This window comes from Pezoporus occidentalis, unplaced genomic scaffold (assembly GCF_034315485.1).
Source record: "Pezoporus occidentalis ecotype Australia unplaced genomic scaffold, CSIRO_AGI_Poc_V1 ctg164, whole genome shotgun sequence".
Taxonomy (NCBI): Eukaryota; Metazoa; Chordata; class Aves; order Psittaciformes; family Psittacidae; genus Pezoporus; species Pezoporus occidentalis.
This window is the reverse complement of record NW_026913466.1, coordinates 816129-843965: the sequence shown is the minus strand read 5'-3', so window position 1 is coordinate 843965 and position 27837 is coordinate 816129. Positions and strand designations below refer to the sequence as shown.

The following is a 27837-nucleotide window of genomic DNA, read 5'->3' as shown; positions in this document are numbered from 1 at the left end:
TATTTTTAAGTGTACCTGATGTTAAGTACCTGGCCCCAGAGGTTGTAGACTCCAGGGTTTCCAAGAGCTAAGGGACTGTGGTGCATGGACAGCATTCCCAGGCCCTTAGTCATAAGGTGCACTCCAGATACTGTTTCCATCTGCCCCAGGCTAGTAGGGTACAGGTCACTTTCAGATAAGGCTACCAGTGTACCAGCTGGTTCCACAGAGGTGCTGCTGGGACAGAATGAGCTTGATGACACCTATGGTCCCATCTAACCTCATTTTCTCATGGTCTAACCTCATTTTTCTGGGAGTGAGCAACATCCACTATCATTTTTCCAAAGTCTAAGTCATACAATAGGCAGATACACAGTGATCTCCCTCTCCACCACTCCCTATCAGAAATTGATTCAAACACAGTAGGTTTCTCCAACACTTACTTGGTTAAATTCATAGATGTCTACTCAAGTCAAACACTTCTTCCCACTGACCTAGCTAGGTGTTGGCTCCCTCAGTCAAGAACTTAAAGCATTTCAGTTTTACTTGCTACTCTCTGGACACAGAAACAACTAACCAAGCTATTACACAGTGTTAGATCTCAGCCTGTGTTTCCCCTTACCTTGGAAATTCATCTCCTTAATGATTTAGGAAAAGTAACTGGAAAAAACAGGTAAAGTGTAACTAATGAAGGAGCAGTTAAGTAGAGGATCCCCTTTTTTCTATTTGAGAACCATGACTCCCTTACACTCATAACATATATGTTGGGGAGGTGATGGGGTGATGGGTTTCTGGGTTGGTTTGGTTCTGTTTGTTGTTTTGGGGGGTTATTAGTGTGTAGTCCCCCCCCCCCCCCCATATGAAAGGTTGGGCTTGTCTTTCAGTTGAGTTAAGGGACTCGGCTTCTCCCTGCCTCCTTGGAGAGCTTCTGGTGCTACTGAGAAAGCAAGCAAGCAAGCATGTGTTTAAAATTCAGATCTAGAAATAAGAGTGCTTTTATTTTTAATCTCTTGATGCTACCAGATGCCACCTCTAGAATATCACACTGTAAAAAGTAGTATACTATATATATATATATACACACATAAGTGTATCTTATGTGCATGCATAGTAATGCAGATTACAACAACTTTATCAGAATACTATACGCATCTTACTAAAACATACTTGGTATAACTCCTTTTACTGCCAACTACAACTCAATGACCATCTCAGAAGCACACTGGCAATTCTGTGTAATTATTCTGTGTAACTATCATGCATGTTACAACTTTTAGCTAATGGGGGTTTTGTTTGTTTGGGGTTTTTGTTTAGTGGAGCTGGGAAAAAGCATCAGGTACCAGTCAGCGTCATGGCAAGCTTTGCTGCTCAGTGAATCGCATCCGATGAAAGATTACTAGATGTACTAAATTTAGCAAGCCAGATTTGTTATTTAGGTTGAACTGCATGTGGACAAACTGATCAAACAATCACTTGAGTGGGTATCATACCACCACAAAAAAAAGGGGATAGGAATTTGCACCAGGTTTGACATAGCCATTTAACAACAAATATACCCCAAACTCAAAGTACTGAAATTGCATGCCATTCATACATTGCACATTCACACCACAGCAATATGAAAATCCACAGGCATTTTATGGTCTTTAAATTCCAAAGCCTTACCTTTGAAGAGCCATTTGAGTACATCTGTATCATATTTTCTGCTCCCTGTTTTACCTTCAGTTCTATATCCAATTGCTTCTTTAAGGCCATCAATCTGTTGTTAGTAGAAAAACGAGGATCGCTATTTGGAGTATCAGGAGTCCTGGGACAATCTAGGAATGAAAAGTAAGATGTAATGTGTGCAGGAAAAAGGAAAGCAAAAAGAATAATAAAACCAACCCACCCCCAAACCCCACCCTAAGCTCTATTCTATGAAGTTACAGATTAATCAAAGCTGGAACATCATACTTAAGTATTAAGACTGACCCTCCTGTCCAGAGCTACTTTGCAGCAGCACTGCAAATGCGCCTTAACATGAAAAGCCTCCTGAAAGCCTGGTGACTCCTACACACGTCCTAATTCACATGAATCACTTCCGGGAGTGCTACAATAGGCAGGTTTGCAGCGAGGTCTATTTTCGTTTCAAAGGAGATTTCTTTCCTCTGGAATGTCTCAAGTCAATTAAAAGTGCAGTTTCCCATTGAGCTTTCTTACACTCCGATTTCAAATCCAAGTGTTTTAAACCCAAAATTGGACTATGATATTCAATGCTAATGAGCATGCTCTAAATACAGATATTGGGTAGATCTGTGAACACTGCACTGTTCATGTCAAAATTAGGACTAGATAAAATGAGCCTTTTTCTTAGTCATAAAAGCTGAAGGATACTTTGGAATCATAACAGAATCCTGGCATAGTTGGATATATAGGCAGACAGGTTATTGAACTACTGTGATTTGCAGGAAGGATAAAGATTTTGCTTTTGACAACATTACTGTGTTTAGATCTCCATCTTGCTGCATTAATTTAATGGAATGCAAGTTAGTTTTATCAATCAAGTTATACAGTCAAACTCCTCCTCTTTTCCAGCCTCCTCCAGAAAAGTCTGTTCATCACTGGGTCACATTTTAACTTCTGCTGCATGAACTGTCAGTGAACTGAAAGTAAATGGCCACTGGACTATTTCCTAGGACTTCACTATTTCCCAACACAATTGTGCTTTTAGCTATCTTCCCTAACAGTAACAGTCTCAATGGCTTCTCTTCCAAAATTTTTGTAAAAAAAGGATAAATTACATCCACTGTAACATTTTTTTGCTGTTGATTTCTTCTACTCCAACAACTGAGAGAATACCTTTTTTAATGGGCAAATGACATCAGTTGTCTCCTGGAAGACAATATTTACCTGATTCCAATGGTACAGTCTTTTTTCTGATTGTAATTAATCTTACTTAACACTAGGATGGATGATGGATCAAATTCCTGAAATCCTCAATTCTTAGAAAACACAGGCATTGCAGTAGTAACTTGCAATGAGGAGATGCCTGCCATTCCACATTGGTTCTCTAGAAGCTTCTGGCAACTAATTCTTTGAGATTTAATACATTTTACTTTCAAGTTTGCTGTGTAATTTCCTCCTAAATTGCAAACTTTGCTGAGGCGACATTCAGATTTCACCAAAGGAGAAGTTTTTACTTCCTCTGCTGCTAATTCACTCTTCACTTTAAGCCACTTCAAGACTCTTACTGCATACTCACTACTGAAAAGTAGCACAAAAAATACCACATTTAAAAGAAATGTATAAAACAATTCTGGGTTATTCCTCATCTGTTTTGTCATTCAACCTCCCCCCAGTGTTTTGGCTGGGTTTCTCTGTGGAGCTGCATTTGAGCAGCGTTACCTCAGATCTGTTCTTAATAAAAGAAAGATTAAGAACATGCTCTCCCCTCTCACTTATGTCTTCACATTTAACTAATGCTCACCTAATAATCTATTCAAAAGTAGAACAAATGAGAAACTTGAAAGTCCCAGTGTCACGTCTCCTTGTCAAGCAGCTTAATGGTACAAATGAATATTTACCAACTTCAGATTTAAGGTGTAGGCTTCTACCACTGATGACCCCTGGGAAGGCTGTGGGGCTCCTGTAGTCTGTTTTCACAGCTTCTAAGGATGCACACAGGCAGTCTCCCTTTGCATTAAAACAACACTCAAGTTGCAAGTCAAGGACTAATTAGAGATACCAGGGCTCAGGTTGCCCAGGCAGCTGTTATTATCTCCCTCAGCGTGTCTCCACTGGGAAGGTGTAACCACATCATTTACCTGGGTCATCTCAAGAGGCGGGTCTGTACTTGTGGACCTCAACTACCCTCTACCATTTACTTTAAATGGTTCTGCTATATGCTTTATTAGTAACCAGCAGCAAAGGAAACTTCTCTGAAGTATGGACTGATTGCTAGGAAGAAATCCATTTTTGCCTTCACGTATTAATAGTGCTTGCTAAACTCCCAAACATGGAACATTCTAGCTTAACAAAGATTCCCTTTTTTAAAAGGAAAATATGGGTTTACCAACAGCTTTTTCTATTAGGTGAATATCAAGTGAATAACAGATGTATTTAGTGTTACTTTTGCTGAACAACTATGAATGTTGCTGCTTAACACCAATGAGTTTTGTGCAGCACACATCCAGGCTGCTGGAAAAGCTGCAGCACTGCTTCCCAGCACCTGCAATAGCCTGTTTTCATGAGAATATACTTATAAGGCTTAAAATAAGTTAATAGTGATGGTTTAACTGAGTTTTAATTCATAAAATACCTGGATTGCATCAGGACAATGGCAGTTTTCGGTCAGAATCGTTTACCTTAACCCTGATCTTTGCTCTTCTGCAAAGCTTTTCAGTTTGAGTCTTTGAATAGTACTCATATGAGCAAAATCTTCTTCCTTCGCAATTGCCTTTTACCAGCGCTCCCATCTAAATGATATTTATTGGAGCACTGACACAACTCTGCTTCTCTGAGCCCGCTGCTCATTCCTTTGGGGACTCTTCCCTAGATGCTGTTTGTTCAGTGTAAGATCCAGGGCCGCATGTAACTCTGAATTTGGCTTCCCAGATGGTACTGCAGCACGCTGCTAAGCTAGTCCATTAGCAGCAAGTGCACTTTGGTAAACAGTTAATTTTAATCTTCTTTGAGGATATTTAACTGCAGTTAGCCTCAGTATCATACCCAACAGAGATACCTATGATGCTTGTTCGGGCACTTCTGGAAGGGGGAAGAAAGAGGCTTTTCTCAGGGAGCCAGATGGTTGCTTCAGCATTTGGACTAAGCCATGAGTAAGTCAAAGGCAGCAGTGGACATCCTGCACTCAGAGCACCTAGCATTGATCTCCTGAAAACTCTTGAAGTTCAACTGCATTTCAATTCAGTAACTACTAAACAAGTGACAGGAGATTGTTTCAAACAGCTTCAGTTATGTTATTCCACATTAAGGTTTCCAAAAGTTACCATGACATTGCTATGCATATGAGCCCTGCAGGTGGAGTCTGCTGTCTAAATTCACTACCTCTACCAACTTGGTTGCTACCTCTCCCAGTTTCCAATAATTGGTCTTATATGGACACTCTGGTGTCTGACAGATTAACCTCACCATTTGTAGGCCCACACACAACAGTCTCTCTCCCCTGTCAACGAGTTGTGTTCTTAAACAAAGTGAGTTATTTTCTATGTAACCCCTACAGCAAAACTAGACATAAAACGGATAGCTTAGAAGTTAGTTACGAGAATGGAAGAGGCATGAACCTGTCCCTCTGATTTAATGTTCTCCATGTTTCACCCAGTCTCAATTCCCCCAAAGGGTTTTCCGTTATCTCACCTCCCTATCCACCTTTATATCAGCTCTATGGATCAGATTCATTTCCCAATTTATAGATACTCTACTTACCAACTACATGCCTAATCAAATCAGTGACTCACTGTAGGTGAGCTGTTTCAATCTTACACCTCACTGAGTCATATTAAACCCCTCCATCTCTATTGTTACTTTTTAGACACATGAAAAGAATATCAATTTAATCTGAGCCACTCTACAGAAGTATGTTTTCAAGATACAAGATTTCATATCCAAGACTGAAGTAATTGTCCCATATTGTATTTCAAGTTCAAGTACATCTGTTAGATTCTCATCAGTAGTTGTCACTAGGCTTGCTCTACTCACTCTGTATTGCTGCATTCTGCTTCTCTTTAAGTGGTGACTTACTAATTTGAAGTCTCCATATCCTAGTATGACTAATAACACTGCACGATAGAGGCAGACCTGGGTACAAAGTCTCACTTCTAAACCAAATCCAGACTCACCAGCAACCCCATAGTGTAAACAGATGTTATGTTAAATGCTGTTTCTAAATTATACATCTACTGCCAAATCTACCCTCGCATTCAGAGATGTAGCTTTTTGGCAAACTGCGTGTTTTGGTTAACGTTTAATACCAGTTCTTCAAATAGTTGTGAAAGTAATTTCCTATGGCATTAGGACACGGAAAGCTTTCAGCTCTAGGCACCAAAACATCTTAACTAGCTTAAAATGGAATGTTATTAAAACATATTTTCCTACAGTAGATTCATTAACACTACATTTAATGGTTTTAATGTGTATTGGTTACACTGTGCTGATTACAGAGTTACAACACAAATTAGTGGTGTGTTAAAAAACTAAGGTCTGTTACTGCTTGATACCCCAAGCAACAGTAAGACTCACAGCAGCTTGCACGGCACTTGTCAGCTCTACATTTGGAGCTTTACAAATGTGTGTTCACACCCACTTTTCAGATACAGGAACCAGGAAAGATTATATGACTGTTGCAAGTTACCACAATGACCTTTCAACCAGTCAACAGAGCAGTCCGAAAGTCTGCAGAGTTCAGGCCTGACAGGTCAAAGAGATCATCATCTTATAGGCAATGATTTTCTTAGCGTTACTTCTCAATGCTTGACTTGGCTACTTAGACCCTGAAAAAAACATATACAATATAATCTAGAAACAGGGAAAACGTAGGACCATCCTCCAAAATACTGAAGTACATATAGAGGACACAGACCGACTCCTGCAGCTATTGAACCCTCTTTACCTTATTTCAGCATTTGTGCTCTGCACAATCTAAAAATTTCCCATGTATTTCCTTCCCTTTTTTAAATCTCCTGCCTCTGACTGACCAGAAGAAGGTCAAACACAAGCTGAAGTGAAAAGCTGTAGCTTAGGATAAAACTAAGCTCTGGAAACACTGCACTTACTTAGGGAGCTCACATATTCAACAGTAAGTGGTTATCAAATTCACTACTGATCCCAAGAAAAAGCAAGAATTCCCAAGCAGATACCTGTGACCTCTGCACAAAGGTATCTTCTGTCAGATAGCAGTGATCTTTAGGGCCATGTGTCTATGTATTAGCTGAATATTATATGTATATATACATACATAAACACCCATACAATTGGCGCATCATTGGTTTTATATTTCCAACCTTATTTTGCAAAGACCAAACTCACCGATACCTAAACTCAAACCTAATACTTCAGCAACAGAAATCAGAGCATTGCCTGGATGACTTGCACCCATTAGCTGAAAGACAGAATGTTTACTGACAGTGCTTTCCCCTCCATGAGTTAGTGACATGACTGAGGGAGGAGACAGGCAATTAACTCACAAGGTAAACTATATAAAACCCTCAAGTGTTTCAGTTTTGGAGGTGGGTGCTTGTAGCTTTTTGATCTAAAGAGAGATACTAAAAGAACTGAAGTTTGGGGTATTTTTCAGAAGGTTATGCAATATGTTCTGTTAAAGTGGGCCTCACATAGGAATGCCTGATGTGGTACTTCACAGGGAATATAAAGATCAACAGGATTAGTAATTTTTTCTTGCATATTTCAATAAGACTGTAAAAGCGATCTACCAATAACACTTTGAACAGAATAAAAGTTAAAAACACAATACTAAGAAGTTTAGCATGCATCAAAAGCAGGTAGAAGCACATTAGTTTATCAGCCTTGATAGTTTTTCCCTTCCATGAAGTCTCTGGTATTTGAACACAGGGCAAGATGAGCCTGGTTGCTACCAGTTACTCACAAAAGCAATTGGCACTGCTGGCATTTTCAGAAGTGTACTGAGGACCCAAACACAGACTAATAGAATGGTTAAGGTTGGAAAGGACCTTAAGATCACCTAGTTCCAACCCTCAGCATCATCATTTAGGTCTTTGTACACAAACCATCTCTTTACAAGTCATAAATGCTCTCTTAGGGTTTACTGCATTTCCTGAGTCATGAACAAGGACAATATTGCTCATTAACACACCGTGATAGAGCTTTTAAATGCTATACTGGAACAGGACATTCCAACAAGAACATTCTGTGCTCATCCATTTTTCAAGCTACTACTAGATACATTTCACAGATTTATGTCCACACAGATTTTTACATCACTTTGTGTACACTTCTTTCTGTTCCACTCTTCCTGCTCCTTTAAAAGGAGGCACACTGCTATCAATGATGAAGCAGACTTTCATAAACCTCAGCTGACATGGAACAGTGCTTTATGCCTTCTAAAAGCCCAGTGGCTATCTATGAAGCACACATTAGTGTATTCATTCCCATTTCATGATGCAGCAAGTACTTTGCCTTGCTACTTCCAGTTATACCACTCTGTGCCCTTTGTCTCTTGTGACGATCAAAATCAAAAAAGCAGAGAATATAATGAACACTGTGCAGGCCACCATGGACACTTCAATACTCTTGCAGCATGTCATCAGGCCAAACAGTATGAAAGTATCTACCAATCACTCCCCTAAATTCTCACTGTAACCAATCTTTCTTCACAAGGATGTTACAGTCTTTCTCTACTGCCCAAGCTCCTGAAGGCATTCACTTCACAAACACCTTCCATAGCTTGTGCACATGTATCAGCCTTTTGCCAAGGCGAGTCTGTGCAATGTGAAATCACCAGGCTGGCAATAGCTCATACCACAAAGCTGAGAAAGGACTGTTTACTTTCACAACATTCCATCTTTAAATACCAAGCCCGGTACTTTAAAAAACTATATTCAAAATGAGTATGGACTCACTGCCAGGCCACACAACTTGCCAATTAAAACTACTGATTACAATTGTTCTGTGATAACAATTTCAAGTTATCTTTAAAAGGCTGGCTTCATTATAGAAGAGCCTGAAGACTTAAAGAGTCTACAGTGTGAGAGAAATTCAGTGATTGAGACAGTATTTCAATATAGTAATAACTGAAAGTGAAGAACTGGTACATGTTAATCTTTAGAGCATCATCAAGTAGTCAGGAAATACAGACACCAAAACCCAAAGGAACTGGAGACTTCTTTGCGATTCACAGGCATACATAAGTAACAAACTCACCAGCTACATATTTGCTCATTCCCAGCACAATTCTCTCCAGTGCAATGGGATAAGGCTTATCTAAGCTAAGACAAAAACCTCATTTCACATAAAGCATGGTACCTGCAACATCATCTGGGTCTGTTACAACGTGTGCATTGAGCTCCTGTAACTTATGATGCAAGTCTTCCAACTTCTTGTTTGACTTTTTCAAGATGTTGTCCACATATGCCAAGTTCTTTTTATCTGTTGTGACCTTCCTGAGGTTCTCTGCTCCCTCCTTGATTTTAAGTTCCTTCCGTATTTCCCGCTTGATTTGGTCCTTTACTTCATCCAGCTTCTGCTGTACCATTGTATCTGCAAAGTCCAACTTTTGGCCAGTGCTCACATTCTCAGAGGTAAGGAGACTTTTGGCATCCCCCTAGAAAGAAAAACAACAAGATAAGTACCAGCAAACACTGTTTCTTGACAACGTGCACTGCACTCTTAAAATGAACATGCTTTAGGCCTCTCTCTGTGTATTAAAACACTCCCTTTGTAAGGCCATTTACTAGCCATGGGTCTACGCTCATGTTGTCCTAAAGCAATAATGTCACAAGACATGACATGTTAACTGCAGTTACCTTTTGGAACAGATTTATTTTAAAGTTAGTGACATCTTTACTATGCCTATTTTTAACACCCAGAGATTTAAATACTTCTGGATTGGTCATGGCTGCTTGCCTGGCAGTTCTGTGCCTCAGAGCTCATGACTCATGTTTGTGATTGTCTAGATCTAATTGTGTGTTTTAATAGACCAAATAGTTACAGGAAGTAAGAACAGCTTCTAACAGTTATTATCTATGATGAATTCTTATACATTCATTAGAATAGATTCCTTTTAAAGACTGTAAAAAAAGAGTATTCAGACCACCAGTACCTATGAGATCTTACTTGTACCTACTGTATGGTTGTATATCATTAAGAAGTAAAAGTACAAAAGGCACGTTACAGAACCTACACCAATAAAGTACAAATCATTACATACGTAATAACACTTCCTGTATGTCTTACACATGAATACTAGGTCCTATTCAAGCAGTCTTAGCTAGAGCTAAGTGAGTGAAAGTCAGAGAAGGGTTCTCCAGAACTTAGACTCTGATCCAGTCATAGTTCAGGATGTATTTAGTAAATGTGGGGCCTGATCTGCATGGATCTACCCAAAAAGACCAAAATTCCAGTAATTTTTCTTGAACATAATAAAGAAATTGCCCAGATTTCTGAAATACTTGGGAGAACATGAAGGTATTGTAAAGGATGATAAAAATTTGCAAGTTGTGTGTAAAGTTAGATGTCAGTACTATTTCCTGTTGGAAGCACCAGCAATACAGCAAACTGTAAAAGGAAACATTCAGGAAGGAGTTTAAGAAACACAGCATCAGACTAATAAACTGTAAAAACATCCTAGAACCCATCATCTCTAGATACAGCCCACAGTGACTTGTTTGCTTTCCAAAGAGTCTGAGACAATGGGGATCATGACAGTTGTGCCTGTGCTGTACGTATCAACAGATAACGCTGGTCAGACTCCTTCAATCTGTGCACATTCCACTGATGCTGCCTTCCAGAACGAAGATCCAATCTACAAGTCCTCAACTATAATTCTACAAGTTGAGTAAATCATCTTCAAACCCCTCTTATTAAAAGATTTATACCCATAGCTGCTACCTGTAGAACAAGTTAGAAACTCAAGGACTCCGAGATACTAAATGCAGTCAGAATCTCTACCCTGCCACAGAATTTGTCTATCAGAGACTACAAACAAGCAATTCAGAAATGACAAATTGAGTAAGCAACAAAAGGGGGGGGGGGGGGAGTAATACCTAAATCGATACCTAAAGTGCACTTGTGATCCCTGCAAGTACGTTTCTGTCCGTACACACTAAAATAAATGATTTATTATGGAGATGTAGAAAGCCTATTAATAGCTGTACTGGGAAATACATAATACTGCTTCCATATATAGGCCTATAAAAAGAATCAACCTTTTTTTTTCCTATAGAATAGTCAATAGTGATAAGCAACTAGTAGCAAGGGTTCATATCCATAGTGAGGGAATTCAACCACTATGTGCTGAGTGGTTTCTTTTGAGAAACAACTGAAACTGAGAATAAATTAATACAACTATACAGCAAACCAAGTATACCCAAATTAGATTCAGATCTTTGATTTCCCTGGTTGTCAAAGACAAAAATGTAGGATGTAAAAAAAGAGCTTCAAGATTAATATACTGCTATTTAGCCTTTAAAAGCAGGGATCAAAACAGTAAATAACAAGTGTGTATTTTTAAACCATAATCCTTTGCACTTGTTCTGCAAGCTTTCTAGAAATAAACTCATCATCTACCTCTTTCTAAGCACAGTATTACATTTCCCAAAGTTCACAAGACAAAGACTACTAGTGAATGTAGGGAAAAAAACCCAAAAGACAAACCCCAAACCAAACCACCACCCCAACAAAAAAACCCTCCATAAATAAACCCCCCAAAAAACACCAAAAAAGGACAAACAAGCCCCAAACCCAACAGAAAACCTTTATCCTGTATTCCAATAGCACCTGAAGTGTGCTAAAATTATGCCAGGAACATAAACTTCTTAAACAGAACAGTGTAATTAAAATATAAATAATTCAGAATTATTCTGGACTAGGGTTTCCTAAAGACACTTCAGTTAATTGTTTGTATTGAACAAAGCCATATGTTCAATGGGGGAGGGTATTATCCATCTCCAAGCCCTACATGCCACCTGTTAAAGGGATGTTACATTCTTCCATAAACAGGTTTTTGGAGCCCTGGTTCCAGATAGTGTCTAACAAGTCTTCAATCAGATTAAATCTCCATGGTCATTTGTGATTTGCATTCCAAATTTCCAGTAATCAAGTTAAAGTTCTCCTCAGCTTGGGCAGTCTCTGCAGCATCTTTGGACTTAGGGTTTCAGGATACATGTCTCAAGCAGATAGACTCTGTAAGATGTCAATATTGGGGATACCAACATTAGTTACATTGCCTATTCATTTCAGCATTCATCTTTAACTGCCCCCAAAGCCACGGGTGATACTGCAGTCTCTCTAATTACACTTTTAAACTAGAAGTGTTCTGTCACCTAGTTACCGAGATGTGTCACCTGGCACAAAGGTGAAATAAGCAGCCTTCCAAGGAGGACACTGTGCACTCAGTGACCCTGAAGGTCACCAGGAATGCCGAGCAAGAGCGTGTTTTGCAAGCAAAGTCGCTCTGCTCCTGTGCTGACACGTTCTGCTGCTGGGAGGTAACACAGGTTTGAGACAGATCCTCATGCTGGAGAGATGAGCAGCCTCAGCAATGCTCCATTTTAGAACTGATGGACACAACTGGACATAGCATCAGATAGCTGAGTGAGAAAAATAAGGTAAGATTTTTCCTTTAAGGAAAGCACCTTCCAAAATGCCAAACTCAAATTCCCCTTTTAAACTGAGAAGTGACTTAAACCACAGGATATTCCAGCTTGATTTGATGACAGCCTATTACAAGCCTCTTGTTAGAACTGAATATTCTTCCAAGAAAACTTGTTTTCCCATTTGGATACGCTCTGTCCCAGGTTGAGCCCCGCATCCATTAGGACATAGGTTTTCTGTCCCCTCAACCTGTGAATTAAGTAAGTCAAAAGAAACAACAGTTGGAGGCAGGGGCCAGGCCCTTTCCTTTGCACCGCTCAAGCAGACAGGTTGCAAAGACAGAAGAAATCACTCATGTTCTCTATGCCAAGAACCCATCAATGGATTTTGCACAGCCACTTCCTTTACTCTCCCTTCCAAAATCATTTAACATCAAATAGCTTAAGAGTGGAAATGCGCTGCAGCAGACAATGACTAAACCACTCCTGCTGGCAAAACAGAGAGCTGGCCTCACCGCTTTAGGATCCAAGACAACAGAACGGGCAGCCAGTTACTGATTCTCAGTGTCTTTTACAATTCTGGTGGTGTTTTGACTGCTGGTTAATAGAGAGGAGCCCATCTTTGTTGGGTGGCCCCACATCATCCCTCACACCTCTGCTGCTGACCCAGTTCTTTGCCCTGACAGCAGAAGAGGGCAGCCAGCACCCGGTGCTGCTCTTAACAACCTGCTTTTGGGCTCTATGGAAAGAGATTAGAGGCAGTGGTGCATGCTTCTTAGCAATGAGAAAATACATGTTTATGAGCCAGGCTGGAGAATTTGGAAACATTTCAGCATATAATGAAACTGAGGCTATGTTTACTACAATAAACTAACAAGGACCACAAATTAGATATTACTGCTTAGAGAAAAAAAGAGGAACCCACATATACAGCTTTCCTCCTGCAATGGCCTAATGACTCAACCTCACTTTGATTGCTGGCTCCAAGACTATCTATTTACACAGATGAATTCAAGATGCCGGCCTTCAATTTCTGTACTCCTGGGAAATGGGTTCAGTATAATTGCTGAAAATAATGGGTAGTGGTCTGAGCATGTCTTTTAATAACACACAGTCTGTTCTGGCTGATGCAGTGGTAGAGAGCCATGAATGTTGTTTATGGAAACCCAGGGGGGCCTCATACTTTTTCTTCAGGTCAGTCCTGACCAAATCATCTATGAGGCAGGTGCCTTCCCAAACTGTATCTACCACCCAAGCTCTCATTTAAGGTTAGAACACCTAAACTGATGAACAATGAGGTCCTGCTGAATAGAAGAGAGTACCATGAAGCTGAACATATCAGAGCTTAAGCTGCGTAAACTAAATGACTTCCAATTCAAAATGAGATTCCTGAATTGCCACCTCTCAGAAGAAAAAGATAATGCTAAAATCCTGGGCATCAGTAACTCCCAAAGACTCATTCCTAAGAGCGCAGTACAGCTGCACTGTGTTATACCATGTATACACCATAGAGAATCTTAGATAGGGTAAGAATTCAGATTGCTGAATTCTGGCGCTAATTGTTATAGGATGGGAAATGGAGCCTTGAACTCCAGCATGTTTAAACAGCTGACAGCACTCATGCACAATATTATTTACACTTCCCACTGATGTGTTACAAGCACACACTCAACCTGCCTTTAGGAAAACACCAAAACAACATTAAAACTCACAGTAAAAGGGTGTATATTTTTTCCTAAAGCTATTAGCATTCATTTCCGTATGATCTTGGATTTTAGCAACCATTCCAATAGATGATAATAGACAAAGAAATAACAAAATCTGTTTGACAAGTACAGTTGCTTTGCTATTGCATATAAGAATACTAATTTAAAATACAAACCCAGACAGACTAAAAGTTTATTAGTTTTTCACTCTAGTTTGAAGAACTGGAAGCACAGATTTGGAATTGTTCTGTCTTTCAGTATCATCTTCTCAATATTATTTTAGGAATACAAAAGCAAAATAGAAGAACTGAGGAAAAAGAAGTTGTTTCCCTCAGCTACTGCCAAGGTCCCTGAAGCTCTCCACAGTAATTCCTGAAACCAGAGTAGGCTTTGATTTTAAGAACAATGTTAATCAATTGCAAACTTCCCTTCCCCCCGAAGTCATTCATAAAACCAGATGTGACGCCTTGTCTGGATTACTGGAACTACATGGACTATTTCCTCCTGCCCAGAAGCAAATGTGATTGTGGTCAAGATCTCAGCACTCACCCAGTGTCAGGAACAAGAAAAACCTTGCAGGCTTAATAGATTTTGGCATTAGTTTGCTGTGCTAACATGTCACAAATCAGGATTTAAACTTAAATCTAAGTCACAGCTCTCTGCTTTGTAACAAGAGCTGTTTAAGGCACAAATATCCATAGTGCACTGCATTACACGTGGATGGATTCAAGCAGGACAGTGTTCCTTAAACTAGGGATGTCCAACCCACAGTCCTCAGTCAGTGGTATCCTCTCTCCCAGTGTTAGCTGTTGCCCTGAAGGATATTGTATGAATGCTTCAGGAGGAATGCTTGTTTTGAATGACTTGATATGCTGGGCTGCAGCACTCTATCCTACAACACCTGGGTGAAAAGCTGTGTGCCCTGCCTCAGCCAGAACATCATACCTAAACCAGTAATGAAATTCCCCGGGGATTCCTTGCTCAGATCCAGGCATCCAGCCACAAACAATCCCTGATTAGGCCAGCATTTAGCAACACGAAGAGCACGCTCCCCCTCCAGAAGGTGTTCCAACAGCAGCAGCCTTGTTTACAGCACTGGAAGTTGTGTCAGTGCAGTGCCGTACCGTGCCAAAAGCGATTATAGAAAGGGGCATAAGAGATAGGGATTTCCTCACTATGGAAGAGAGGGAAACCACTTAAAAGAACTGCTGCCTTCAGCTGCTTCTCATTTTAGCAGCTCCTGATGATTTTATGCAAGGAGAAGGACCTGCAAGGAGGCTTCCAAAGAAATACAACATTAAATTAAATCCCAAGTCACATTTCCTGTGATGAGAGGTCTTGACAGAGGCTATAGCACGAGCAATGGGCACCTGAATCTGAGATCAGAATATCCAAGAAGTGTGACTAGATATTCTGGCAACAGGCATGGTACATGACACTTCAGTAGTTTCCAAACATTTATCTATAACTTGGGAGTTCCTATTCCCAGCCAAAAAATTCCAACAGACCACAGCACAGTGGAAACAACCCTTACCCCCCTCGTTCCAGATGTGCTGAAGAAACAGCTCAAATCCACACTGCGACGAATGGGGACTGCTGTCACAACTTAGACTTGTGTGTGCCTAGGAGCAAGGTCAGCATATGAAATAATGCCCATAACAAAACCACTCCTCCACTCTCGATGAAACCCCGCTGTCTTAGTTTTAATGCAGCTTTTCATTTTTAAGTTCATTTGAAGTACCAATGTTTATCAGTGGTGCTACAGTAACCAAGTTAGTATAACATAAAGAAGCAGAATGCATACTTAGAAGAAAACTGCATCTTACATAATTAATATGGTCTCAAGCAGACCACACACAGTAGTAGAAGCTCTATTAAATGCCAAAGATATAAACGAGCTCTTTCAAGATACAGGGAAAAAGATTTTATGAAGTGTTAATACCATACTGCATGCTGGAAGTATCTCCAACAACAATGTATCATAACTGTGCCAACATGACCGGATTCCCACTGAAATGCAGCCTCACCTAGGTGCATGCAGTAGAAGCACTGGAATGATAATGTCTTATCTAATTCCTATAACATTATCATACTGAAACAATAATTTCTGTTCTAATTCCTGTAACATTATCATAGCATGTATTCAGAGTGTGATAAATACACATACTCCCATTTAAAAGATGAGGAAAACAAGAGTGGATTAAATAACAGTTCAATAAATCAAAGAGAAGCAAGTTCAGAGAAGAACTTACTTTAAGAAAAGAAGCCCCTTAGTCACAGATTCTGATCTGCAGCTGTACATTTAACATACTGAAGTGGGCAGTGAAAATTAGCATGCATGTATGTCCTGTATCTTACTGCCAACACAGGAATTCCAGGCACAGACTTGTTCTGCATTTCCCAAATTTGAGCTGGGAAATTCAGTCTTCTTTTGAGACATATTTGGGGAAAAATTCCGAAATAAATAAAAATGTAAAGACTGGGGAATAGCAGAGAAACCACTATTTTTGTATGTTTGACAGGTTGAGGCTGCTTTGAAAAAAACCCAACCAAACCAAGCAACCCTTACGGTTTAGAATTGATAGTAAAAATAAGAGTGAAAGGGGTTTAATTTGTTTGTTACTTTAAACACCTTCAAATTAACCTGGAGTTACCGTTTTCATCATGGAAACGGTGTCATTTTCTGTAGCACATAAATGTATAAAACACCATCATCCTAACGGCCTACAATTATGCCTTGAATATAAAGAGAGCATACTTCTCAAGTGTACATTTTAATATTCTTGCCAAATGCTACAATGCTATGGATATGCTGTATCCATTTCCTTTAGGAATTAATACACTCATTTTGAATGGCTGTTTCAGACTAAACCAAGGTTCTTCAGAGGGAAATTCTTGTCTCAGTTTGACTTGACTGACCTCTCTGCAGTTACATTAAGCTCAAGTTTGGTGCAGGCAGTTGTTTTACTGCTCCGAAATGCTTGAAGTCCAACATCACTTACTGAAGAAACAGCTACTTAAGATACAATTAAGGTCATGCAAATGTGTGGAGAATTTGCCTCTAAGTAACAGTAATATAGCAACTAGTAATCTGTTCATGACAGATAATCACTGTCCCCCAAATAAAGCATAACTAGCGAGGCATCTGTTGAAGTGCGTGTTAAAGCGAACACCTAAAATCAAGCATTTCTGCTGCTACACAATGTTACTATAATTTGGTTTATGTAATCCCAATATAAATACCTTTATTGTTTGTTTGGGATTTTTCATTTAAAATGCTTGCCTAATTTTGCCTAACTTTGAGCAGAATAATATTACATATACAGCTCAAGATGTTGCAAAGAAGTAGTAACTACTATATTACCCAAGCTACAAGATATGATGTGTAATTTGGTAGAAGGGAATTTCAAAGGTAAAAAGGTCAGTCAGACATGAGTCACAATCATGCCTTATGACTTTGATAACTCCTTCTCAGCTACAATGCACACTGTACAAAGGTGATTGTTTCCTGGATGCATGCCCAGTAAACTCTTACCTTCATGTGAAGTTAACATTGCAACTATACATTTTCAGTGGCTGCAATGTTAACATTAAGACAAACATATGCGGGTAAATTTCTGCTTGTGAAGAGGTTTCAGTCACTACCCAAGAATATAAAACCCAAGGAACCCAAGCCCCAGTTATTAATACTTAATGACAAACAGATCCCCTCCCATTTGTAAGGGGGTTTTCTTCTATTATGATAAAAATTAGTTAGCTAATAGCCACTGTTATCCAGTTAAAATGTATTATTACCTATCTCAGATAATGTAACACACTGACCATTCTGCTCATCCATAAATTACAGTATCAGCTATTGCCACCTCTGTAAGCGGTGGCACTTAAAATGTTACAATACACTGTTTTCTTTAATCTGAAAAGCACAAAAAACGTATCCGTGTATGAGAATCTCAATTTCTGGGAGATGGCAACTGGATTTCTTGGTAATTGTGAATTGGAAAAAAAACCCAAAATCTCCGTTTCTGACTATTCCAGCTTTCAGCACAGACAACTGATATGCAGTCCATTTAACTTTACTGTATTTTACAGGAGCTATTCTTAGCCATTGCAAAACTAATGGAAGAGCTGAGAGTCTACATTCCACTCTAATTAAGCCATCCTCTTTAGCAGCCAACTATTTTGTACATTAGAAATGCAGCAAGTCGTATCAGAGATAATAGTAACATCTGTTTTATGAGGCAACAGGCCAAGTGGCTAAATACTAGATCCTGGTGAAGGAACCAAAGTTTTTTGCTTTCTAGGACTGTGCAATAGTGCTTCACCACAGCTTATGGGTAGCTGAATCTGTTAGTACAGAAAAGGGATGTATGTTTGTATTTATACTAAAGACCTTTGTCTTTATACTCCAGGACTGAGAACACAGTCATTCTGGCTATCACATCTGAAGTTACTTAAGTTCACACCCTATACTCCAACCAGCTGGAAATGCTTCTCCCGTTTCTGCCTCCAGCAGTAAAAGGAGGATGGAAAGTCTTCCTTAAACCCTCTTCTCACCTTTACAGGTGGCCAGCAGAAAAGATGACCTTCACTATAGGGATAAATCCTGCCACACCCAAATTCCACTTTCAGAGATGCGGGCATCTCATTCCATGCCTTTCCAGTAAAAGTTTATGGATGAACACACAGTTATTTATAGAAGCATTACTTCACATCCCCATTTGTCTGAGAGTTGTACAGAGCATCACTGATGTACGCTGTGGTACATCTGAAGAGTGTTTTTGCAACCATTCTTTCTCTGGCCCTTGAAACATGGTAGGATAATTTTCACTGGCTCTTAATGTCCATTTTTTATTTAAGCAGTTCCCTAGGTATTTGAGAAGTCATGAAGAAACAGAAGCCCATCCTAACCTACAACACAAGCAAAAAGAAGATACCCTGACTTGACTGCTTCATATGCAACAGCAGTGAAAAAGAGGGAAGTGATTTCACTGATTACGTGGACCACAAATTCTTTAAACACTGACATTTCAAAATACAAATCTGCTTAAAGTCTGGGTTTTTAAAACTATCTACATTGTCTTTGCTTGTAGGAGCCCTGATCCCCCTCAGACCTGCAGTACAGCAATCCAAATCTACCTTCTTATGACCCAAACCAAACCTCTGACATTTAGATGATGTTGACAGTGAGGAGTGTTGAACAAAAGTCTAGGATTTTAGCTGAAGGATTTTTTATTGGTCATTTAACAAGTTTTACCCTTTATGCTCAGGCTCAGCACCATCTCCCAAGTAAGCTGCCTCCTGTTCTGCATATACTTGTAGAGGACTCTCCTCCATTTATCTCATGTTACCAGCTCAGTTTCAATATCAGCTAAATTGAAAATGGGAAGCATCAGTGTCCCAGTAACGAATACATCAATGAGACCTGAAACATAACAGAAATAAAGCAACACAAAACAGCAGCTTTTCTATGCATTATGTATAGATCTGCCTATAAAAGTAAATCTTAATGGATATTCTATAAACCCAAGTTTACACAATAATGGAAAAAAGTTCTCACGTTATAATTGCATTAAACTAGAGGAATGATAGGGTGCATTTTGTACTGCTGAGTGTTCAGAAATCCCACAATAAAGCATACTTGTTAGTGATTTCAATGCCCTTCCTTTTTCAGAGTAGGTAAGACTACACATGCATTCTATGTGTTTTCCAGCACCAACCATGAGAATGGAATCTTGAACATACTATTTAACCTCTGTTTGCTGTAAATTGATCAATTCCTTAATATCAAAAGCCTCACCCTGTTTTACACGGCATATATACACAGTAGTTTTCACACACACAATTAAAAAAATCCACCATTCTAGAATATTTGTTGCAGATATTCCAGTGTCATGGATTTTGATATGCACACGACTCTTCTTCAAGGTTAAAAGTTTTCCCCTTCATTCCATTTTCAGAAGCATTTTAGTTACCTAGCAGCCCGAGAAACACCTTTAGTTGGTTATTGAAACCACAGTGTCAAAATGATGCTAAACCCAAGTACAATATTCTGCTTTATTAATACCCAAGAGCTACAAAATACTCTAGATCTGACATTCAGCAAAACCTTCATGAAGAAGTCCTTCAAGCTAAAGAAAGAAATTATTGCAGTCAGAAGCTATTTATGGTTGAAGTTTAACCTGTTGCATTCCCAAGAGTATCTACTATGTATTCCTCTATAATGAGCGATCTAATCTAAAGCATGTCATCTTTAGGAGATAAAAATCTACAAACTAAGTTTTGACTGAAAAATCCTGCTTGTATTTCAGAGAGACCAGCATAATCTTATGGATACTTAAATTTTAGGAGGTCAACGCTACTTCCTAGCTGCATTTGAAAGGGTGTGCATGTGTGTCTTGAGGCTCTCTCAAGCATCACAGAGTTACAGGAGAGAAATAAAAAGCAGTCTCTATAATACAAAAAGAAATTAAACTACACAAGAATAAAGTACAGTCTCCAATCTGTCCACACCATATTCCAAAATAAGTTCCTATATTTAGCTCAGGCCAGCATCCCCTCAACTGTACCATTACTGACCTTTACTGGTTTCTATTTCACATCCTTCCTGCTGTTTTACCTAGCCAGAATGCAATAAACTGGCATTAATATAAACATGCAGGGGTACAGCCAATGTTTTTGCTTAGACACAGGTTCTCTCCATTTGCTGAAGATGCCAGAACCACAGCCAGCCCTTCCCTTCGCCTTTTGCTAACCCTAAGGAAGTGGCAACTCTGATCATTCCCAGTATATGCCACCAAAACGCTCACTGCTGCTGCAGCTCAGATTTGCAGGAACTCCCAGTGGATGTACTTGACTAGGTAACTAAGCTTCACATATATTCACTGCGATAAAGAATCACTTAAAAACTTCAGGGCAGCAGGCATTATAACAGTGGAAAAAGTCATAAAAGTAATTAGAGCCATCTGAGAACATAGAAAGTGCGAGACCAAAATCAGTGAAGGAAATCTGCAGAAAATACTGCATGCTAGATGGAGATTGAGAAGAAAAGAATTCAACTGCATAGCTTAGAAAGTGTATGTGAATAAATTCAGAAAATGGATGCCTGTAGTTGAAGTTTTGCATATCTGTTTACTTGAAGTACTGTATAAACCTTCAATTGACAGTAAATTGAGTACATGCAACAGATGGGAAGGCAGACAAATGCTAAAGAAAGGAGATGTTACTTTTGAGTCCATAAAAACCAAAGTGTTGTCTATTACGGAAAGGAAAGAGTTACAAATATGCGGGACCACTTGCAGAACTTGCATCTCCTGTGGCTTGCTTTCATACCCAAGGTCACCTGCTGCAAGAATCAAACCAGTGTCAAAAGAAACCAATTCCCACATGCAGGGCAGCCGCTGCTCTGACAGTGCCACCAAGTTACTCCCATCCAAAGGGGATACTTCAGGAAAGAGGACTTCAGTACTGGTGCTGGCTGGCTGCTAGCCTGAAGAACAGAAGATGACACTGGATCTCTGCAGCAGACCAGTGCTTTTTCCTCCGGCACCTAGAACTTACGAGGATTTCTTTGTTTCTAATCTGTTAAAATTACTTTAATTAAAACTTTCTAATACACACTTATGCAGATTCCTAATACAGGTGAAGACTAATTCTGAAAGAATTTACATTAGCAATCAATACATTACTTCTGCATTTTGCAGTACAACAAAAAGCAGAATTCAAATGAAGAGTTTGACCCCCCCAAACAATAATGAGCTGCTGCTGAATGCCATGTGCTTTCCATAGATACTAACTTCATTTGAAAAAAGCACACACAAAATGAAAAGGAAGGAAGTCAGATTTAGATATTATTTGTGAAGTGGATTATGTGATGAGGAATCTCATTTGAACTGACTTGATAAGGATGAAGAGTTAAAAGTGGTTAGAGTCTTCCGCCAACAGATGAACAGTTAATTTGACTCAGGCTAACTGGCATGAATAAAGACGTAGAGAGTAACAACTAAAAAAGCCCTCTGAAATAAACCAGTTTGTTCTAATGTTAAAGTTCTTCTGGTTTAAATTTAACAGCATCTTTTCAGGAGAGGAGAGACCCAGCCCACAAATCCCCAGCTTGAAGAAAATAGCATTCAATAATGGGTTAAGTTTTGAGAACAAGATTTAAACAATCTTCCTGAGGATCTCCAATTATGCAGGTATTATAATGTGCAAATGACAGCTTCTAACATTCAGCCATTCTCTGCCTAAAACATCAGCTTTATATGAGTTTATAAATAAGCAACAAACAAACTCAAATATTGAGGAAAACATGCTTCCATTAAAGGAGATTGCCGAGTCCTAAATGGGCAGCAGTTCAAGAATGCTACACTAGTAGTCAGGCATGTACGATTTACAGTACTTTTACTTTTCTACTGCTGCCACTAAGTTTAGAACATGTCCTACAGAAAGGCCTTGCTGGGTTGAAAAGCTCTGGAGATCTGTAGTATGCTTTTTTTGGGTACTTTTCAACACAAGTCTTTGATTCCGTCTTCCATAATCTTTTGTTAGGGTTTGTTTCCCGTATTCTGTTTCCCCATTATACCTACGTTGTTCTCCATGTGCTCCAGACAGGTTGTCAGCAGCACGCCTCCTTACAACTTCAGAGGTTCCTAACATCCTTTTTGTCTTGCAGTTTGAAGAAAAGCTGTCACTTCTTTGTCATCATTTGGCTTATAATTTTAGCCCACGTGAATTGAGACTTAGGGAAGAAATAATCTTGTCATGCCATATGCAGGTCTGTCTGTAAAGGGAACATCCTCTTAAAGCACATTCCACCCCATTGTTTTGCAAAATCTTCTCATATAAACAAACACATGAAGTGGAAAAGCAGTGAATGGTTTTACATATTAGGCTTGTAAAAAGCAACAAGGCACGCAGTCAATTTGCATTCCTCCTGAATTCTCAACACTAGTTTTGGAAGTTTATGTTACTTAAAAATCCAAATGATAATATGGATCACAGTGATGAAAAAGCAATTTCAATCTTCTATCTATAACCTAAGTGATGTAAAACAGAGTAAGTCATAAAATGGGTTATGTTTCTCTTCCTGCAGCAGAGAAGTAAGAAAGGTAGGCAGAAAGACAGAGCTAAGCAAGCATTTTCCATTTATCTAAGGACTGTCATAAAGTTCCTTGCTGACATTACACAAATAAGCCAGTTGTTAGTAGAGAGCTTTGGAACATCCAGAATCACAAAGAACACTCTCAATGTTTGTTCTAAAAATAACCCTTCACCTCTACAGCACAAAGTATAAAGTCACAGATTCTAATGGCATAAGCAAGTTATGAAGAGAACACACAGAGTTTGTCAATGTGCACAAGAAGAAAGAATGGATAACTTTGAAAAAGAATTCATCACCACAAGAACTTTGAAAACATTTAAGCACTTCTTTACCTCAAATTTGTTATTTCTGCGCCCTATTTTCAGCCTCTAGCCCTAGTTTGGCTGGACCTCCAAAGCACAGCATTGGTCTTGTACACAGTAGTTCAAAGTCCTCTAAGTGATGCTCAAACTGATGCTCGTATGAACATTCAGAAGTATTCATTATTGCAGACATTCCACTGGTCATTGATTGGGTTTTTTCCTAACAAGTGTTCAAATGGCTCACAGTTACCAAACTGTGCAGTAACTGAAGGTGTATTCATACCAAAGTAATACTTCATGCTCTTCATTACCTTTATGGACAGTATTATTTGCACAGTAAGTTGTCTTCACTCCAAAATTCGATCCCATCTGTTTCAAAGCCTTTTCAACTGAAAGACTTCAGATTTTTCAGAACTCCTCCTTGCCTCGAGTGTGTAAAAGGTTCAGCAGCAGCCTCAGAAAGCTAGCAAATAAAGCTGTGATACATCCCTCCATTCACCTAACATGCTGCTACAAAGCCTCAACACTGCTCTCAGCCTTCAACACCAAGCTAAATGAAGTTACATCTTCAATCCATGAATGTCTAAAACAATCCTATTTTCTATGCTTTTCCAGACAAACAGATTTTTAGTGTCACGTGCATATTGAGAGACCTCTGCTTGAAGAAAACAATTACCATAGATAGTTCACAGTTTGTTCATTATCTGTATGTTCATCTGCAGCAGAACTGGACTCTTTTCATAGCCCCTAGCTTAAAGCCACATAGATGAGAGTAAATCTCAGCCTGTAATCAGATAAACATTTTACTGCATAAATGCATTGCAGGGGAAAAAAAGCACCTGAAGAACCAGCAGTCCTGTTCTCCCCCAACAGCTTGTTCCTGCCCTAGACCATTCACTGATATAGGCCAGCACATACCTTTATACAGCCACACAGCAAACTGGATGCGAGCCTGATCTGGCTGAAAGCTAATTTATGGTGGGGGAAAACAGCACCAAAACAAAACTAACAACAAAATCTGTTCACCATAGAGCTGTCTGTGCAAGTGTAAAGCAACAAACACAGCACATGCTTGTTTTCAACAGCAGTACCAGCTGACAAAGTCTGACACTTCCTTTGAACAACAGCCCCAACTCAGTAGGGCAAAGCTTCCAGTTTCAGAACACAGTGAGGTCAATGAGCCAACAAGAATTCTTCCATCCTAACACTTCTGTCACAGACCTGCCTTGAGTCTTACTGATCTGCACCAAACCCCCAAACTGAATGTACCTTTTGTCAGTTTTCAAACACACGGATATTACAGTTCCTAAGGTCATAAGCAAGCTATAGCATCAGTGACAGACTAAACCATATCATTATTTCCTGTTGAATTAGTCAGTTTGTGTTTGGGACTTCAAACAGAAAAAATACGATGCTTTTTGGGTGCCTTTTTTAATCAACAACTCTCAATTTCTCCTCAAAAGTTACACAAAGTCTTTATAGGAAAAAATACAAAATTATATACATAGATAGAAAACCAATTTCAGTACAGCTGGGCACATTTATTTGCAAGCACTATTTCTAAATCCCTTTAATAACAATTACGCTATTAGCTCTTAGTCCTTTTCTATAACCTTTCAATAGTCTAGCAAAGGTGAGTACACAGCAGGGTGTTACATGTGCACGTGTTACATGGATGCTACACATGTGCAGGGTGTACAAGATTCATGGACATGTATTTGATTCTTGATTTCATAAAGAATTGTACGTGACAGTGAGCTTTCAGTGCTTGGAGTATTGACTTTCACGAGCTAACAAGAGGTATATCACCTGTTCCATTCCAAGGCTTGAGCAATATCCTCTGTGTTTAAGGCTCAGCACTAATTCACAGCTACTACTGTTGTAGTAATCCACACGGTTCCTCTCTGCCATGATCTGCTCACAAGTGCTTCTACCACACTAACAGAAGCTTGCATTATTCTTGTGATTTACCTCAGGACTTTGACACAATCTATTAGCACCTTGGTACTGCAGATTTAATTACGCCTTCTCCTGGCTGTAGATCTGCTGCCTATTGTATTCCCTGACACTAATAACAATTGTGGAGGATTAGTGGAAAGCTGTCCCCCTGGCTCTTCTCAGAAGTAATAGCACCAGTTCTGCCACTTTCATTTTCACATTAACAGGGTCTTCACATCTCTGTGCCCTGCTACTGTGTTGCAAGATAGCAAATGTTAGGAAAAGCTCAGTAGAAAAAGCAGCTTGCTTCAGCGCTGCACTACCACACACAACACTACAGCCACAAAATATGTATCATAGGCTTTTGATTCAAGCTCTCTGATCTGTACTTAAAGACCAAGTCAGAAATTCTCTGTCATTTAAAACATATTAGATCTCCAGAAAAAATAAGGCTTACAGAAATCCACTGGAATTGAAGGCAGCAAAAGCTAACTAATTTAGTCTGGTCCACGCTGAGGTTTTTAGCAGCATAGCCCAGTTTTCCTGATCTGCATAATGGGCCAGAGAAAATCCTCCCTGGGTCCTGCCACATGTCAACCTTCCTTTATAGCACAGAAAAGGAAAAATCCACATACATTAAACTTTGAGAGCCCAGCCCTTCCCAGTCGATCACTTCTTATTTGGTACCTAACAGCTATCTGTATACCTATAATAAAATAACACAGGTCTTCAGTATAGATGCAGTTGTCCTAACAAAATACACTTGTGCAATTTTCCCCTTTCTTCCCTGGTTGCCCAGTCCAAGTGACAAACTACACTGATGAGAGCACAGTTTTACCATCACTGTGCATCTAGTGCTCTGTACATCACATTCCAGCAAACAAGACCTACAACCAAAGCGTGCACAATGCCGATACACAGTATAGCAAACTGCATTTATACATAGTATAGCAAACTGCACTTATATCAAATATCAAGCAAACTAGCAGGTGCAGCAAACCCTTAAACAACAATCAGATCACCACTACCCACAGTTGGTGGCCTCACAACAGAGCCATAGTAACTGATCACATGAATTCTTCCAGCTCACCCTATTAGTGAAGTTAAATGCATCAGCCTGAATAGCTCAATTTCAGCCTCTTCCATTACCCAAAGTACAACAACAGAATTCCCATCAGAGCTGGTCCATTTAGCTCAACATAAGCCTGCAACTGCACATGACTATCCTGTCCATATGAGTTCATCACAGAACCCAACCATATCCTCCTTTCTGGCTGCCAGAAGTTACACTGGCAAAGCTGATGGATGTCACAAAAACTGTGTTAGTTTGACACACAGTCGCTGAATTCCTGGATTCCAGAAAGCACCCTACAAAGCACCATGAGAAAACCCACAGAACAGAACTTTGCTCCACAGGATGCATGCCCAGACTGTCATGCAAGCAGCTCAATTCACTGGTGAGCTGTCAAACGCTAAATAACCAGCAACAGCAACATGTCAGTAACAGAAATGGTGCAGACTTGCCACTGGGACATAATTATCCTGCTGCAGTTTGAATAACCACACTGATCAGACATAATGTTACTGTAAGGACAGGCTCAGAACATTTTAATGGCACTACCAGTTTGTTTCAATGCAGTACTCCAGAACTGTATCTCTAAGGAACAGAACTTATGGATTGGATGCTACAGTTCTACAACATAAATCTCATTTCACCATCCCCAACGCTAGCAAAAAAGCTATTTTGCTTGTGTCAGGAACTGCAGTCTAAGCATTAATAATTAAAGTATCGAAGTATTATACAAATGCCTTGCTACAGAGCAGCGCCTCATGAGAGATACTTCAGCTCAGTCTGTTCCTGAGCCCATTCACCTACAGGATCCACACAGGGGAAACAAGCCCAACTAAACAGCCTACCATAAACCAAATTGTACCAGCTGTACCAGTGATTCCTACAGAAAGCAAAACCAGAAAGCAGCACAAGCCCCTCATACTGCATCTAACACACCATAAGGCTTTGTTACTCTAAATCCAAGTAGAGGCCACATAATGTCTGGAGCTCAGCAAAGCACTGAGACATTGACAAAGTCTTAATCCCATCATTAAGCTCTTAAACCACCATTTCCCAATGTAAAGGACATGTTTATCTAGTTACTCTACCACAGATTTTAGGTTACATTGTAATGAATGAGCATCCACAATGTATAAAACTGTTCCAGCAGAACTATTACACAGGCAGTAACTAAATACACTTTTCTACTTGCCATCACTAATAATTTATCTCAAGTTAAAATAACAGATCTGGGTCTTAGAAAGGCATCTGCTCTGATGAATTCCAATGCATCCAAGTCTACATGGTATAAGTTTCTATGTTAACAGGCAGACTGACAGAATTAGGAAGACGGAAAAAAACCCCAAACCAAACCAAACCCAACCCAAACCCCGCACCCTACCTAAAAGTATTTTAAGGACTGTTGATGTTCCACTGAGAACAGGACGTATATTTTACTAACACAAGTTCTGAACCGCGCCCT

The 27837-nt window shown here is 39.5% G+C and overlaps 1 protein-coding gene across 2 annotated transcripts in view; it reads right to left on the bottom strand.

The window, feature by feature from the left end:
• PKN2 (protein kinase N2) overlaps positions 1 to 27837 on the bottom strand; it is a 50479-nt gene that overhangs the window by 17916 nt on the left and 4726 nt on the right. For both annotated transcript variants that reach the window (XM_062613126.1, XM_062613127.1), the window contains exons 2-3: positions 8974 to 9271; positions 1645 to 1796 (exon numbers count right to left, since the gene is read on the bottom strand). In XM_062613126.1, coding sequence (XP_062469110.1) covers positions 1645 to 1796; positions 8974 to 9271 — 450 coding nt within the window. The remainder of the gene's footprint in view (positions 1 to 1644; positions 1797 to 8973; positions 9272 to 27837) is intronic.